The following is a 16,353-nucleotide window of genomic DNA, read 5'->3' on the forward strand; positions in this document are numbered from 1 at the left end:
TGTTGAATCCAATCTGCCACTGAGCCAATCAAATCCACTCTCCCACTGAGCCAATCAAATCCACTCTCCCTCTGAGCCAATCAAATCCACTCTCCCTCTGAGCCAATCAAATCCACTCTCCCACTGAGCCAATGTCAAATCCAATCTCCCCCTGAGCCAACGTTGAACCCGTTCACTCCGTTCTCTCCCTGCCCGCACCGACAGGTTTACTGACTGTCAACCTCTAAACACAGAAATCGTCCTTGGAAGACACCCTGCAGGGCATCGGAGATCGCTACGCTGAGCAGCTCTATCACCTCCAGGACCTGCTGGAGCAGCGGGAGGCCGACCTGGCCCAGATCCGGGCCGACTCGCGGAGGCAGTGCCAAGAGTACGCACAGCTGCTGGACATCAAAACCCGGCTGGAGATGGAGATCGCCACGTACCGTCGCCTGCTGGAAGGAGAGGACATCAGGTGAGGCAGGGAGTGTGGTCGAGCGGAGCAGAGTGTAGACCCTCTGACCCACGGTATTGTGCCAAACTTCGGTTAACCTAACCCTTCCCCCTCCGCATAGCTGATGCAGTATTTGAAATTACACAAGAAGCACAAAGAAAAACAATGGGAGGTGTTTCATACGTAGCCTGGCCTGTAGGTGCGTGAAGTGACACGAGGTGATGTGGGTGTGGTGCTGGTGAGGGGTGGGGACCGGCCTGACAGCTTGGGGAAGTTAACTACTTTCGAGTCTCGCGGTCCCTGGCGTGGATGGGACAGACAGTCCGTGAGCAGGGTGGGTGGGATCCTTCATGGAGTTACCGGCCCCTTTCTGTGTCTGTACCCGTGACGGAGGGTCCGTGGGTCAGTTTTGAGCCCCCGTTGTCGAGCCCCTCCTGACCGCCGCTGTCCAGGTTCTGCTGCAGTTAGCTCGGATGCTCTCTGCAGCGCATCTGTAGAAGGACGTGGGGTCTGATGTGCGGGGACCACCTCGACTCCTCCGACTGGAGCCCCAGCTTCTCATCTCTGCAGTAACCTCTCTCAGACCTCCCCCGCACTCCCCACTGAACAAAGAACCCAGACCGGTACAGCGCAGGAGCGGATACCGGTCAGCAGCACATCAGAAACGCACTACATACGGTGAAAAGTGTCGCTTGCGTCGCGAATGTGCTGGGGACAACGCGGAAATCTCGCCGCGCTTCTGGCGCCAGCAATGCCTGCCGTGAGGTGGCAACCCTGACCCGTCCGCGGGAGCAAACCCGCACGGCCGGAGGGAACACCTGCCTCTGGCCCTCTCGCTGCAGGCGGGCCGCTGGTCAGCGGTTCCCCGAGAGGCTGGCCCGAAACCAGCCTTTCGCAGCGGGAAGCTGTCCGTCCCAGGCACAGCTTCGAACTCCAATCCAACCCGTCATCAACATGCGTTTGTCAAGTTCAGGACCAGAAGCCCACAGGAGCAAAATTAGGCCATTCAGCCCATCGAATCTGCTCTCCCCCCTACTCCATCCTGGCTGATTTATGATCCCTCTCATCTTTGTTCTCCCCGTTACCTTTGGCGTCCTGACTAATAAGACCAGGAGGGAGAGTAGGGTAAAAAATCCAACAGTGCCGGAATGTTCTGTGTTCTATGTCTCTGTAATGCGGGGGGAAGCGGGGAGCCCGTGAGACCACAGTTGGGGGGGGGTGCGGGGGGAATTGAACCTGGGTCGCTGGCACTGGAGTAGTGTTACACCCCACCCTCTGCACTATGACCACTTGCTTCTTCTTGGTGTCTGATTGTTGTTCTGTCTATCTCCAACAGCTACTCTACTGAGATCAGAACCATAGAGACCATTAAAGGTAAGCACCACGTAGTGCCTCCCCAGTGTATTCCTCCGCCGATGACAGGAAACCAATGACAATGTTTGGAGGTCTCACTATAGCACACGCCCTCTAATCCAGGCGGCATCTTGGTAAACCTCTTCGGCACCCTGTCCAATGCCTTGGCTTCCTTCCGAAAACGGAACGCTACGCAACGGTCCAGATGCACCTAACTAGAGTTTTACAAAGCTGCCAGATAACTTCCTGACTTTCAAACTCAGTGGCTCCACTACCAAAGGCAAGCGTGCCATGTGCCTTCTGAACCACCCTGGCAAACCTGTGTAGCCACTTTCAGGGGCTATGAGCTTGGAACCCAAGATTCCTCTGCTCATCCAAATTACACTTTCAAAAGTGTGGACAGTTTAACGGAAGCACGACTTTTTGCTTGCTAATACATAGGAGCAGAATTAGGCACTTCGGCCCATCGAGTCTGCTCTGCCATTCCATCAGGGCCAATTTATTATCCCTCTCAACCCCATTCTCCTGCCTTCTCCCCCTAACCATTGGCGCCCGTACTGGTCAAAAACCTATCAATCGCTGCTTTAAATGTAGCCAATGAATTCCACAGATTCACCACCCTCTGGCTAAAGAAATTCTTCCTCATCTCTGTTCTGAATGGATGTCCCTCTATTCTGAGGCTGTGCCCCCTGGTCCTAGACTCCCCCCACTATTGGAAACATCCTCTCCACATCCACTCTATCTGTGCCCTCTGGTCCTAGACTCCCCCATTATAGGAAACATCCTCTCCACATCCACTCTATCTGTGCCCTCTGGTCCTAGACTCCCCCACTATAGGAAACATCCTCTCCGCATCCACTCTATCTGTGTCCTCTGATCCTAGACTCCCCCACTATAGGAAACATCCTCTCCAAATCCACTCTATCTGTGTCCTCTGGTCCTAGACTCCCCCACTATAGGAAACATCCCCTCCACATCCACTCTATCTGTGTCCTCTGGTCCTAGACTCCCCCACTGTAGGAAACATCCTCTCCAAATCCACTCTATCTGTGTCCTCTGGTCCTAGACTCCCCCACTATAGGAAACATCCTCTCCACATCCACTCTATCTGTGTCCTCTGGTCCTAGACTCCCCCCACTATAGGAAACATCCTCTCCGCATCCACTCTATCTCTGCCCTCTGGTCCTAGATTCCCCCCACTATAGGAAACATCCTCTCCAAATCCACTCTATCTGTGTCCTCTGGTCCTAGACTCCCCCACTATAGGAAACATCCTCTCCACATCCACTCTATCTGTGCCCTCTGGTCCTAGACTCCCCCACTATAGGAAACATCCTCTCCACATCCACTCTATCTGTGCCCTCTGGTCCTAGACTCCCCCACTATAGGAAACATCCTCTCCACATCCACTCTATCTGTGTCCTCTGGTTCTAGACTCCCTCACTGTAGGAAACATCCTCTCCACATCCACTCTATCTGTGCCCTCTGGTCCTAGACTCTCCCCACCATAGGAGACATCCTCTCCATATCCACTCTATCTCTGTCCTCTGGTCCTAGACTCCCACACTATAGGAACAATCCTCTTCACATCCACTCTATCTGTGTCCTCTGGTCCTAGACTCCCCCCACTATAGGAAACATCCTCTCCGCATCCACTCTATCTCTGCCCTCTGGTCCTAGATTCCCCCCACTATAGGAAACATCCTCTCCAAATCCACTCTATCTGTGTCCTCTGGTCCTAGACTCCCCCACTATAGGAAACATCCTCTCCACATCCACTCTATCTGTGCCCCCTGGTCCTAGACTCCCCCACTATAGGAAACATCCTCTCCACATCCACTCTATCTGTGCCCTCTGGTCCTAGACTCCCCCACTATAGGAAACATCCTCTCCACATCCACTCTATCTGTGTCCTCTGGTCCTAGACTCCCCCACTATAGGAAACATCCTCTCCAAATCCACTCTATCTGTGTCCTCTGGTCCTAGACTCCCCCCCTATAGGAAACATCCTCTCCACATCCACTCTATCTGTGTCCTCTGGTCCTAGACTCCCCCCACTATAGGAAACATCCTCTCGCATCCACTCTATCTCTGCCCTCTGGTCCTAGATTCCCCCCACTATAGGAAACATCCTCTCCAAATCCACTCTATCTGTGTCCTCTGGTCCTAGACTCCCCCACTATAGGAAACATCCTCTCCACATCCACTCTATCTGTGCCCCCTGGTCCTAGACTCCCCCACTATAGGAAACATCCTCTCCACATCCACTCTATCTGTGCCCTCTGGTCCTAGACTCCCCCACTATAGGAAACATCCTCTCCACATCCACTCTATCTGTGTCCTCTGGTCCTAGACTCCCCCACTATAGGAAACATCCTCTCCAAATCCACTCTATCTGTGTCCTCTGGTCCTAGACTCCCCCCCTATAGGAAACATCCTCTCCACATCCACTCTATCTGTGTCCTCTGGTCCTAGACTCCCCCCACTATAGGAAACATCCTCTCGCATCCACTCTATCTCTGCCCTCTGGTCCTAGATTCCCCCCACTATAGGAAACATCCTCTCCAAATCCACTCTATCTGTGTCCTCTGGTCCTAGACTCCCCCACTATAGGAAACATCCTCTCCACATCCACTCTATCTGTGCCCTCTGGTCCTAGACTCCCCCACTATAGGAAACATCCTCTCCACATCCACTCTATCTGTGTCCTCTGGTCCTAGACTCCCTCACTGTAGGAAACATCCTCTCCACATCCACTCTATCTGTGCCCTCTGGTCCTAGACTCCCCCCACCATAGGAAACATCCTCTCCACATCCACTCTATCTCTGCCCTCTGGTCCTAGATTCCCCCCACTATAGGAAACATCCTCTCCAAATCCACTCTATCTGTGTCCTCTGGTTCTAGACTCCCCCACTATAGGAAACATCCTCTCCACATCCACTCTATCTGTGTCCTCTGGTTCTAGACTCCCTCACTGTAGGAAACATCCTCTCCACATCCACTCTATCTGTGCCCTCTGGTCCTAGACTCTCCCCACCATAGGAGACATCCTCTCCATATCCACTCTATCTGTGTCCTCTGGTCCTAGACTCCCCCACTATAGGAACAATCCTCTTCACATCCACTCTATCTGTGTCCTCTGGTCCTAGACTCCCCCCACTATAGGAAACATCCTCTCCGCATCCACTCTATCTCTGCCCTCTGGTCCTAGATTCCCCCCACTATAGGAAACATCCTCTCCAAATCCACTCTATCTGTGTCCTCTGGTCCTAGACTCCCCCACTATAGGAAACATCCTCTCCACATCCACTCTATCTGTGCCCCCTGGTCCTAGACTCCCCCACTATAGGAAACATCCTCTCCACATCCACTCTATCTGTGCCCTCTGGTCCTAGACTCCCCCACTATAGGAAACATCCTCTCCAAATCCACTCTATCTGTGTCCTCTGGTCCTAGACTCCCCCCCTATAGGAAACATCCTCTCCACATCCACTCTATCTGTGTCCTCTGGTCCTAGACTCCCCCCACTATAGGAAACATCCTCTCGCATCCACTCTATCTCTGCCCTCTGGTCCTAGATTCCCCCCACTATAGGAAACATCCTCTCCAAATCCACTCTATCTGTGTCCTCTGGTCCTAGACTCCCCCACTATAGGAAACATCCTCTCCACATCCACTCTATCTGTGCCCCCTGGTCCTAGACTCCCCCACTATAGGAAACATCCTCTCCACATCCACTCTATCTGTGCCCTCTGGTCCTAGACTCCCCCACTATAGGAAACATCCTCTCCACATCCACTCTATCTGTGTCCTCTGGTCCTAGACTCCCCCACTATAGGAAACATCCTCTCCAAATCCACTCTATCTGTGTCCTCTGGTCCTAGACTCCCCCCCTATAGGAAACATCCTCTCCACATCCACTCTATCTGTGTCCTCTGGTCCTAGACTCCCCCCACTATAGGAAACATCCTCTCGCATCCACTCTATCTCTGCCCTCTGGTCCTAGATTCCCCCCACTATAGGAAACATCCTCTCCAAATCCACTCTATCTGTGTCCTCTGGTCCTAGACTCCCCCACTATAGGAAACATCCTCTCCACATCCACTCTATCTGTGCCCTCTGGTCCTAGACTCCCCCACTATAGGAAACATCCTCTCCACATCCACTCTATCTGTGTCCTCTGGTCCTAGACTCCCTCACTGTAGGAAACATCCTCTCCACATCCACTCTATCTGTGCCCTCTGGTCCTAGACTCCCCCCACCATAGGAAACATCCTCTCCGCATCCACTCTATCTCTGCCCTCTGGTCCTAGATTCCCCCCACTATAGGAAACATCCTCTCCAAATCCACTCTATCTGTGTCCTCTGGTTCTAGACTCCCCCACTATAGGAAACATCCTCTCCACATCCACTCTATCTGTGCCCTCTGGTCCTAGACTCCCCCACTATAGGAAACATCCTCTCCACATCCACTCTATCTGTGCCCTCTGGTCCTAGACTCCCCCACTATAGGAAACATCCTCTCCACATCCACTCTATCTGTGTCCTCTGGTCCTAGACTCCCCCCCCTTATAGGAAACATCCTCTCCACATCCACTCTATCTGTGTCCTCTGGTCCTAGACTCCCCCACTATAGGAAACATCCTCTCCACATCCACTCTATCTGTGTCCTCTGGTCTTAGACTCCCCCCACTATAGGAAACATCCTCTCCACATCCACTCTATCTGTGTCCTCTGGTCCTAGACTCCCTCACTGTAGGAAACATCCTCTCCACATCCACTCTATCTGTGCCCTCTGGTCCTAAACTCCCCCACTACAGGAAACATCCTCTCCACATCCACCTTATCTGGACTTTTCAATATTCGATAGGTTTCAATGAGGTCCCTTACCTTCCCCGCCCCCCCCCCACCATTTTTCTATTCTCAGAATCAGAATCAGAAATCAGGTTTCATATCACTGGCATATGTTGTGAAATTTGTTAAGTTTCTTGCAGCCATACAATGAAATATGGATGAACTGGGCTTGTACTCATTGGAATTTAGAAGATTGAGGGGGGATCTGATTGAAACGTATAAGATCCTAAAGGGATTGGACAGGCTAGATGCAGGAAGATTGTTCTCGATGTTGGGGAAGTCCAGAACGAGGGGTCACAGTTTGAGGATAGAGGGGAAGCCTTTTAGGACCGAGATTAGGAAAAACTTCTTCACACAGAGAGTGGTGAATCTGTGGAATTCTCTGCCACAGGAAACTGTTGAGGCCAGTTCATTGGCTATGTTTAAGAGGGAGTTAGATATGGCCCTTGTGGCTACGGGGGTCAGGGGGTATGGAGGGAAGGCTGGGGCGGGGTTCTGAGTTGGAGGATCAGCCATGATCATAATAAATGGTGGTGCAGGCTCGAAGGGCCGAATGGCCTACTCCTGCACCTATTTTCTATGTTTCTATATATAAAAATAGATAAATTATATAAGCAATGCAAAAATAAAATTAGAAAATAATGAGGCAGCGTTCGTGGGTTCAATATCCGTTCAGAAAATCGGGACTCCAGTGAACAGTGACCCAGAGTAGTCAAACGCTACTCAAATGTTCACCCTTTCTTTCCGGAATCATTTTGGTGAACCTCCCCTGGACTCTCTCCAATGCCATCCCATCTTTTCCTTCGATAAGGGGCCCAAAGCTGCTCACAGTACTCCCAGTGCGGTCACATGCGCTCGGGGTGCTTCCGCTGAACGTGGTTGGGTGTGCTAGGTTGGGACCCCCGGCAACATTAGCCGTTGTGTTGGGTGGAAGAGATTAGGTAGTGATTGGATGACTAATTTAATTGGTTCGGCACAACATTGTGGGCTGAAGGGCCTGTTCCTGAGCTGTGCGGTTCTATGTTCTGTTTTCCCCTCTGTCTACTACCAGAGGGAATGTTGGCGCGTGGCCAAGTGGTTAAGGCGTCGGTCTAGTGATCTGAAGGTCGCTAGTTCGAGCCTTGGCTGAGGCAGCGTGTTGTGTCCTTGAGCAAGGCACTTAACCATGCATTGCTCTGCGACGACACTGGTGCCAAGCTGTATGGGTCCTAATGCCCTTCCCTTGGACAACATCGGTGGCGTGGAGAGGGGAGACTTGTAACATGGGCAACTGCCGGTCTTCCATACAACCTCGCCCAGGCCTGCGTCCTGGAAACCTTCCAAGGCACAAATCCATGGTCTCACGAGACTTACGGATGCCTATTATTCAGAGGGAATGCATTTATGGTGGGGGGGTTGGGGTAATTTCAAAGGAGTTGTTTTTTTAACACACAGAGAGCGGTGGGTGCCTGGAATGGGTGGCCTGGGGTGGCAAATATATTAGAGGCTTTTAAGAGACATTTGGATAGGCACATTGAACGGGAGGAAAATGGAAGGGTTGAACATTGTGCGGTCCGAAGGGATTAGTTTAGTTGGCCACTTTGTGGTTCCATTTTATATCAGAGAACGTATATGGTATACAACCTGAAATTCTTACTCTTCACAGACATCCACGAAACAGGGGGAAAAAAAACCCAAAGAATGAATGACAGAAAACATTAGAACCCCCAAAGCCCCCTCTCCCCCCTCCCATGCAAAAGCATCAACCCTCCTATTCACCCGCAACTTGCTCCAGCCAAAGTTCTCCTCCACCACACCGGGACCATGCAAGCAATAGCAAAGCCACGCCCCCCCCCACCGCCCCCAGCACTGAGACCACGATCAAGAGCCCTTTGAAAAACTACTGCCGACATGTCAGACATCTCAGTAACGAGGGGGGGGTGGAACCAACAGCACGCTGTTTCGATGTTACAGTCTGCAACACCGCTTGTTTTCGAAAACAGCGCACACTGCTGTGATAGTGTTTCTAATTGTCTCCTGGTTACGAATTTAAATGGATCGGCACAGCGACAACGGGCCGAAAGGCCTGTGCTGTTCTGCGTTCTGCGCTTACTCTGTAACCGTTCCCTCGTTTATTCCCCCCCAGAACCGGAGGTGATTACCAAAAAGAAGGTCGTTACCATCACCCAAACACTTGTTGACGGGCAGATCGTTGAGTCTCATCAGGAGGTCAATGTGGCCACTACTTAGCCGACCTCTTCTCGCCCAGTTGTGATGAACTTCAGAAGACGCCAAATCTATTAGCCTAGAAATTATGACTTGCTTCTTGGAATTCAGCCTGCGTTAAATAAAGTAGTTTCTGGTGATTCACCAAGCACTTGTGTGGTTTGTTGGCTCGTGTTGTAGAAAGGCTGTAATGATGGGGGATTTCAATATGCAGGAAGTCTTAAATAATCCAACTGGTGCTCAATCCCGAGAGAGGGAATTTGTTGAATGCCTTTGAGATTGTCTTTTTGGAATAGCTTGTGTTTGAGCCCACTAAGGGAGTAGCAATTCCAGATCAGGCGTTGTGTAATGAACCAGGGAGCATAAGGTAAAGGAACCCTTAGGAGCCGGTGATCACAATACGATAGGCTTCGTCCTGTAACTTAGAAGGAGAAGCTAAAATCGGATGCATCAGTATTACAGTGGAGTAAAGGGAATTACAAAGGCATGAGAGAGGAGCTGGCCGAAGTTGATTGCAAGGGGACACTAGTTGGGATGATGGCAGAGTAGCAACGGCTAACGTTTCGAGTGTGGGGGGGGAGATTTGGAAAGTGCACAAAAGATGCAGCCCAGACATAAAAATGAAAGAGTATTCTACAGGGAGAATGGGACAACCGTGGCTGACAAGGAAAGTCAAGAGCAAAAGGGAGGGCATATAATACAGCAAAAATTAGTGGGAGCGTTAGAGATGGAGAAGCCTTTCGAAAACCACCAGAAGGCAACTGAAAAAACCATAAAGGGAGTAAAGGAGAAATGAGAAGAGCCACAAGCCAATCGTATCAAAGGGATACTAAAAGTTTTTAAAAGGTATACGAGGAGTAACAGAGAGATGAGAGTGGATAGCGGACCGCCGGAAAATGATGCTGGACGCGTAGCAATGGGGCACAAAGAAATGGTGGAGGAAATTAATAAGTACTCTACATCAGTCTTCACTGCGAAAGACACCAGCAGAAGATAGATAGGTACTTTATTGATCCCAAAGGAAATTACAGTGTCACAGTAGCATTACAAGTGCACAGATTTACAAATATTAGAAGAGAAGTAAGAAAGAATTAAAAAAAAGTTGCCTCAAACAGTCTAGCAGGAAGGGGGGGGGGTTGTCATCACTTCCCCAGCTACAGGTTGACTCATTATAGAGCCTAATGACCGAGGGTAAAAATGACCTCATATAGCACTCTTTGCAGCATGTAGTGTAAATGTCTGTGATGGCGGGAAGAGAGACCCCGATGATCTTCTCAGCTGGCCTCACTATCCGCTGCAGGGTCTTGCGATCCGAGATGGTGCAATTTCCGAACCAGGCAGTGATGCAGCTGCTCAGGATGCTCTCAATACAACCTCTGTAGAATGTGGTGAGGATGGGGGGTGGGAGATGGACTTTTCTCAGCCTTTGCAGAAAGTAGAGACGCTGCTGGACTTTCTTTGCTATGGAGCTGGTGTTGAGGGACCAGGTGAGATTCTCCGCCAGGAGAACACCAAGAAATTTGGTGCTCTTAACGATCACTACGGAGGAGTCGTTGATGTTCAGCGGAGCGTGGTCACTCCGTGTCCTCCTGAAGTCAACAACCATCTCTTCTGTTCACATTCAGAGACAGGTTGTTGGCTCTGCACCAGTCCGTTCGCCGCTGCACCTCCTCTCTGTATGCTGACTCATCGTTCTTGCTGATGAGACCCACCACGGTCGTGTCATCGGCGAACTTGATGATGTGATTCGAGCTGTGTGTTGCAGCACATGTAGCGCTGTTGTCTCAGTCTATTACTAAAAGTGCTCCCCTGTTCAGCCAAGGTGACATGCAGAGGGTGAGAAACATTGTCCAGAATTGCTCGGATTTTCCGTAGGGTCCTTTGTTCTACCACGGTCTCCAGTGAGTCCAGTTTGACTCCTATAACAGAGCCAGCCTTTCTAATCAGTCTATTGAGCCTGTTGGCATCACCCGCGTTGACGCCATTGCCCCAGCACACCGCCACACTGGCGACAACAGACTGGTAGAGCGTGTGAGGGAGAGGCCTGCACAGTCCAAAGGACCTCAGTCTCCTCAGGAAGTAGGGGAGACTCTGGCCCTTCTTGTACACAGCCTCTGTGTTGGTGTTCGACTCAAGTCTGTCGTCCAGGTGCACCCCCAGGTACTCGTAGGTCCTCACCACATCCACGTCCACACCAGCAACAGTAACAGGGAGCAGTGCAGACTCAGTCTTCCTGAAGTCCATCAGCATCTCCTCTGTCTTACTGATGTTCAGCTGCAGATGATTCAGCCTGCACCATTTGACAAAGTCCTTCACCAGGACCCTGTATTCATCCTCCCATCCTCCCTTTATAAACCCAACTATTGCTGAGTCACCAGAGAATTTCTGCAGATGACATGACTCAGTGTTGTATATCAGAATCAGATTTATTCTCACCGGCATGTGACGTGAAATTTGTTAACCTAACAGCAGCAGTTCAATGTAATACAGAATCTAGCAGAGAGAGAAAAAGATAATAAATAAAATAAAACATAACGATAAAGAAACAAGCAAATCAATTACATATATTGAATAAATTATTTCAAAATGTGCAAAAACACAAATACTGTATATCTTTTCAAAAAGTGAGGTTGTGTCCAAAGCTTCAAAGTCCATTTTAGGAATCGGATAGCAGAGGGGAAGAAGCTGTTCCTGAATCGTTGAGTGTGTGTCTTCAGGCTCCTGTACCTCCTCCCTGATGGCAGAGGGGAAGGAGCTGTTCCTGAATCGTTGAGTGTGTGTCTTCAGGCTCCAGTACCTCCTCCCTGATGGCAAAGGGGAAGAAGCTGTTCCTGAATCGTTGAGTGTGTGTCTTCAGGCTCCTGTACCTCCTCCCTGATGGCAGAGGGGAAGAAGCTGTTCCTGAATCGTTGAGTGTGTGTCTTCAGGCTCCTGTACCTCCTCCCTGATGGCGGAGGGGAAGAAGCTGTTCCTGAATCGTTGAGTGTGTGTCTTCAGGCTCCTGTACCTCCTCCCTGATGGTAACAGTGAGAAAAGGGCATGCCCTGGGTGCTGGAGGTCTTTAATAATGGACGCTGCCTTTCTGAGACACCGCTCCCTGAAGATGTCCTGGGTACTTTGTAGGCTAGTACCCAAGATGGAGCTGACTAGATTTACAACCTCTGTCGGTCCTGTGCAGTAGCCCCCACCCCCCACACCAGACAGTGATGCAGCCTGTCAGAATGCTCTCCATGGGACATCTATAGAAGTTTTTGAGTGTTTTGTTGACATGCCAAATCTCTTCAAACTCCTAATGAAGTATAGCCGCTGTCTTGCCTTCTTTATAACTACATCGATATGTTGGGACCAGGTTAGATCCTCAGAGACCTTGACACCCAGGAACTTGAAGCTGCTCACTCTCTCCACTTCTGACCCCTCTGTGAGGATTGGTATGTGAAGATATTAGATCATGAGGACACGCAGTCCTCTTTTATTGTCATTTAGTAATGCATGCATTAAGAAATGATACAATATTCCTCCGGTGTGATATCACAAAACACAGGACAGACCAAGACTGAAAAACTAACAAAAACCACATAATTATAACATATAGTTACAACAGTGCAACAATACCATAACTTGATGAAGAACAAGCCACGAGCACAGTAAAAGAGTTCAAAGTCTCTCGAAAGTCCCACATCTCACGCAGACGGGAGAAGGAAGAAAACTCTCCCTGCCATGCCCGACCACAGTCCGACTCTGAGTCGTCCGAAAACTTCGAGCCTCCGATCAGCTCTCCGACACCGAGTACCGAGCACCATCTCTATCCGAACGATGCGACCTCAGCCTCGGTCGCCAGCAGCAGGCAAAGCCGGGGATTTTGGGGCTTCCCCACCGGAGATTCTCGATCGCTCAGTAACAGCGGCAGCGAACCGAGCATTTCAGAAATTTCTCCAGACGTTCCTCTGTGCTTTCACGTCTGTCTCCATCAAATCAGAATTAAGATCGAGTAAACAAGAAGGAAACTGATACAGTCCCCCGTGGGGCCCCAGTCCTACTTATAGCCATGTCTGACACACCGCTTCTGAAGCTAGTCAGGTAGTCCTTTATCCAGGATACAATGGAAGTGCCAACCTGCACTGAATGAAGCTTTCCCCCCAGCAATGAGGGCTGTATGGTGCTGAAGGCACTTGAGAAATCAAAATGCATGATCCTTGCAGTGCTGCCCTGCTCATCCAAACGGGAGCAAGCTCTGTTCAGCAGATAGATGCCAGCATCATCGACTCCAATGTGCTCCAGGTAGGCAGACTGCGGGGGATCGATGGCTAATCTGACCAGGGGTCAGAGGTGAGCCAGGACCAACCTTTGTAGGGCCTTCATGATGTGTGAGGTCAGGGCCGCTAGACGGTAGTCATTCGAGACTTTCCGATTGGCCCTTGGGTACGGAGATGCTTCCCACACTGTCCGGACCCTTTCCAAGCTGAGACTCGGATTGAAACTGCGCTGGAGGGCTCCACACACAGCTGCTTGGCACTGTCCTGCAGGACCCTGCGGTTCACGCCATCCTCGGGGTCCCGAGGCTTTGCCGTGTCTGAGCTTCTCTAGAGCCCTTCTCGCCTGCTCAGTCCTGAAGATGGAAAATCCGAGAACTGTGAGGGAGTCGGGAGGGTGGGGGCAGAAGCGAGTGTCGCTGTTATTACGAAGTAGAAAGTGCGTGGGAAGCTGAGGGTAAATAAGTCACCTGGACCAGATGGACTGCACCCCAGGGTTCTGAAAGAGGCAACAGGAGATTTTGGGGGCATTAGTAATGACATTTTAAAGTGGCCAACTGGTTAAGGCATTGGACTAGCGACCTGAAGGTCGTGAGTTCGAACCCCAGCCGAGGCAGCGTGTTGTGTCCTTGAGCAAGGCACTTAACCACACAGTGCTCTGCGACGACACCGGTGCCAAGCTGTATGGGTCCTAATGCCCTTCCCTTGGACAACATCGGTGTCGTGGAGAGGGGAGACTTGCAGCATGGGCAACTGCTGGTCTTCCATACAACCTTGCCCAACCTGCGCCCTGGAGAGTGAAGACTTTCCAGGCGCAGATCCATGGTCTCGCAAGACTAACGGATGCGGATGCTTTATTTTTATTTATTTTAAGATTCTGGAATGGTTCCTGAGGGCAGGAAAATTGCAGATGGCACTCCACTCTCTAAGAAGTGGTGTGGAGGGGTGGGAAGGGAGAAGAAAGAACAGAAATTATAGGCCAGTTACCCTACTTCAATGGTTGGGAAGATGTTATGAAGGATACTTGGAGGCCAAGGTCAGCACGGTTTTCTAAAGGGGAAATCTTGCCTGACAAATCCGTTGGAATCATTTGGGGAATTAATGGGTAGGACAAATAGAAACATAGAAAATAGGTGCAGGAGTAGGCCATTCGGCCCTTCGAGCCTGCACCACCATTCAGTACGATCATGGCTGATCATCCAAATCAGAACCCTGTACCTGCCTTCTCTCCATACCCCCTGACCCCCGTAGCCACAAAGGCCATATCTAACTCCCTCTTAAATATAGCCAATGAACTGGCCTCAACTGTTTCCTGTGGCAGAGAATTCCACACATTCACCACTCTCTGTGTGAAGAAGTTTTTCCTCATCTCAGTCCTAAAAGGCTTCCCCTCTATCCTCAAACTGTGACCCCTCGTTCTGGACTTCCCCAACATTGGGGACAATCTTCCTGCATCTAGCCTGTCCAATCCCTTTAGGATTTTATACGTTTCAATAAGATCCCCCCTCAATCTTCTAAATTCCAACGAGTACAAGCCCAGTTCATCCAGTCTTTCATCATATGAAAGTTCTGCCATCCCAGGAATCAATCTGGTGAACCTTCTTTGTACTCCCTCTATGGCAAGAGTGTCTTTCCTCAGATTAGGGGACCAAAACTGCACACAATACTCCAGGTGTGGTCTCACCAAGGCCTTGTACAACTGCAGTAGTACCTCCCTGCTCCTGTACTCGAATCCTCTCGCTATGAATGCCAGCATACCATTCGCCTTTTTCACCACCTGCTGTACCTGCATGCCCACTTTCAATGACTGGTGTATAATGACACCCAGGTCTCATTGCACCTCCCCTTTTCCTAATCGGCCACCATTCAGATAATAATCTGTTTTCCCGTTTTTGCCACCAAAGTGGATAACCTCACATTTATCCACATTAAATTGCATCTACCATGAATTTGCCCTCTCACCTAACCTATCCAAGTCACCCTGCATCCTCTTAGCATCCTCCTCACAGCTAACACTGCCACCCAGCTTCATGTCATCCGCAAACTTGGAGATGCTGCATTTAATCCCTCATCTAAGTCATTAATATATATTGTAAACAACTGGGGTCCCAGCACTGAGCCTTGCGGTACCCCACTAGTCACTGCCTGCCATTCTGAAAAGGTCCCATTTATTCCCACTCTTTGCTTCCTGTCTGCCAACCAATTCTCTATCCACATCAATACCTTACCCCCAATACCGTGTGCTTTAAGTTTGCACACTAATCTCTTGTGTGAGACCTTGTCAAAAGCCTTTTGAAAATCTAAATATACCACATCCACTGGTTCTCCCCTATCCACTCTACTAGTTACATCCTCAAAAAATACAATGAGATTCGTCAGACATGATTTTCCTTTCACAAATCCATGCTGACTTTGTCCGATGATTTCACCGCTTTCCAAATGTGCTGTTACCACATCTTTGACAACTGACTCTAGCATTTTCCCCACCACCGATGTTAGGCTAACCGATCTATAATTCCCCAGTTTCTCTCTCCCTCCTTTTTTAAAAAGCGGAGTTACATTAGCCACCCTCCAATCCTCAGGAACTAGTCCAGAATCTAAAGAGCTTTGAAAAATTATCACTAATGCATTCACTATTTCTTGGGCTACTTCCTTAAGCACTCTGGGATGCAGACCATCTGGCCCAGGGGATTTATCCGCCTTTAATCCCTTCAATTTACCTAACACCACTTCCCTACTAACATGTATTTCCCTCAGTTCCTCCATTTCACTAGATCCTCGGTCCCCTACTATTTCCGGAAGATTATTTATGTCCTCCTTAGTGAGGACAGAACCAAAGTAGTTAACCATATAATCATATAACAATTACAGCACGGAAACAGGCCATCTCAGCCCTTCTAGTCCGTGCCAAACTCTTACTCTCACCTAGTCCCACCAACCCGCACTCAGCCCATAACTCTCCATTCACTTCCTGTCCATATATCTATCCAATTTAACTTTAAATGACAACATCAAACCTGCTTCAACCACTTCTGCTGGAAGCTCGTTCCACACAGCTACCACTCTCTGAGTAAAGAAGTTCCCCCTCACGTTACCCCTAAACTTTTGTCCTTTAACTCTCAACTCATGTCCTCTTGTTTGAATCTCCCCCACTCTCAATGGAAAAAGCCTATCCACATCAACTCTATCAATCCCCCTCATAATTTTAAACACCTCTATCAAGTCCCTCCTCAACCTTCTACACTCCAAAGAATAAA

At 49.8% G+C, this 16,353-nt stretch overlaps 1 protein-coding gene across 1 annotated transcript in view; it reads left to right on the forward strand.

Annotated features, from left to right (window-relative positions):
• Window positions 1–16,353, forward strand: part of LOC134340213 (keratin, type I cytoskeletal 17-like) — a 175,749-nt gene that overhangs the window by 29,299 nt on the left and 130,097 nt on the right. Inside the window, exons 6-8 of the mRNA XM_063037188.1 lie at window positions 234–454; window positions 1,770–1,807; window positions 8,767–8,855. Of these exons, the coding sequence (XP_062893258.1) occupies window positions 234–454; window positions 1,770–1,807; window positions 8,767–8,855 (348 nt within the window). The remainder of the gene's footprint in view (window positions 1–233; window positions 455–1,769; window positions 1,808–8,766; window positions 8,856–16,353) is intronic.

Source organism: Mobula hypostoma, chromosome X1, assembly GCF_963921235.1.
Source record: "Mobula hypostoma chromosome X1, sMobHyp1.1, whole genome shotgun sequence".
In the NCBI taxonomy this organism is placed as follows: Eukaryota; Metazoa; Chordata; class Chondrichthyes; order Myliobatiformes; family Myliobatidae; genus Mobula; species Mobula hypostoma.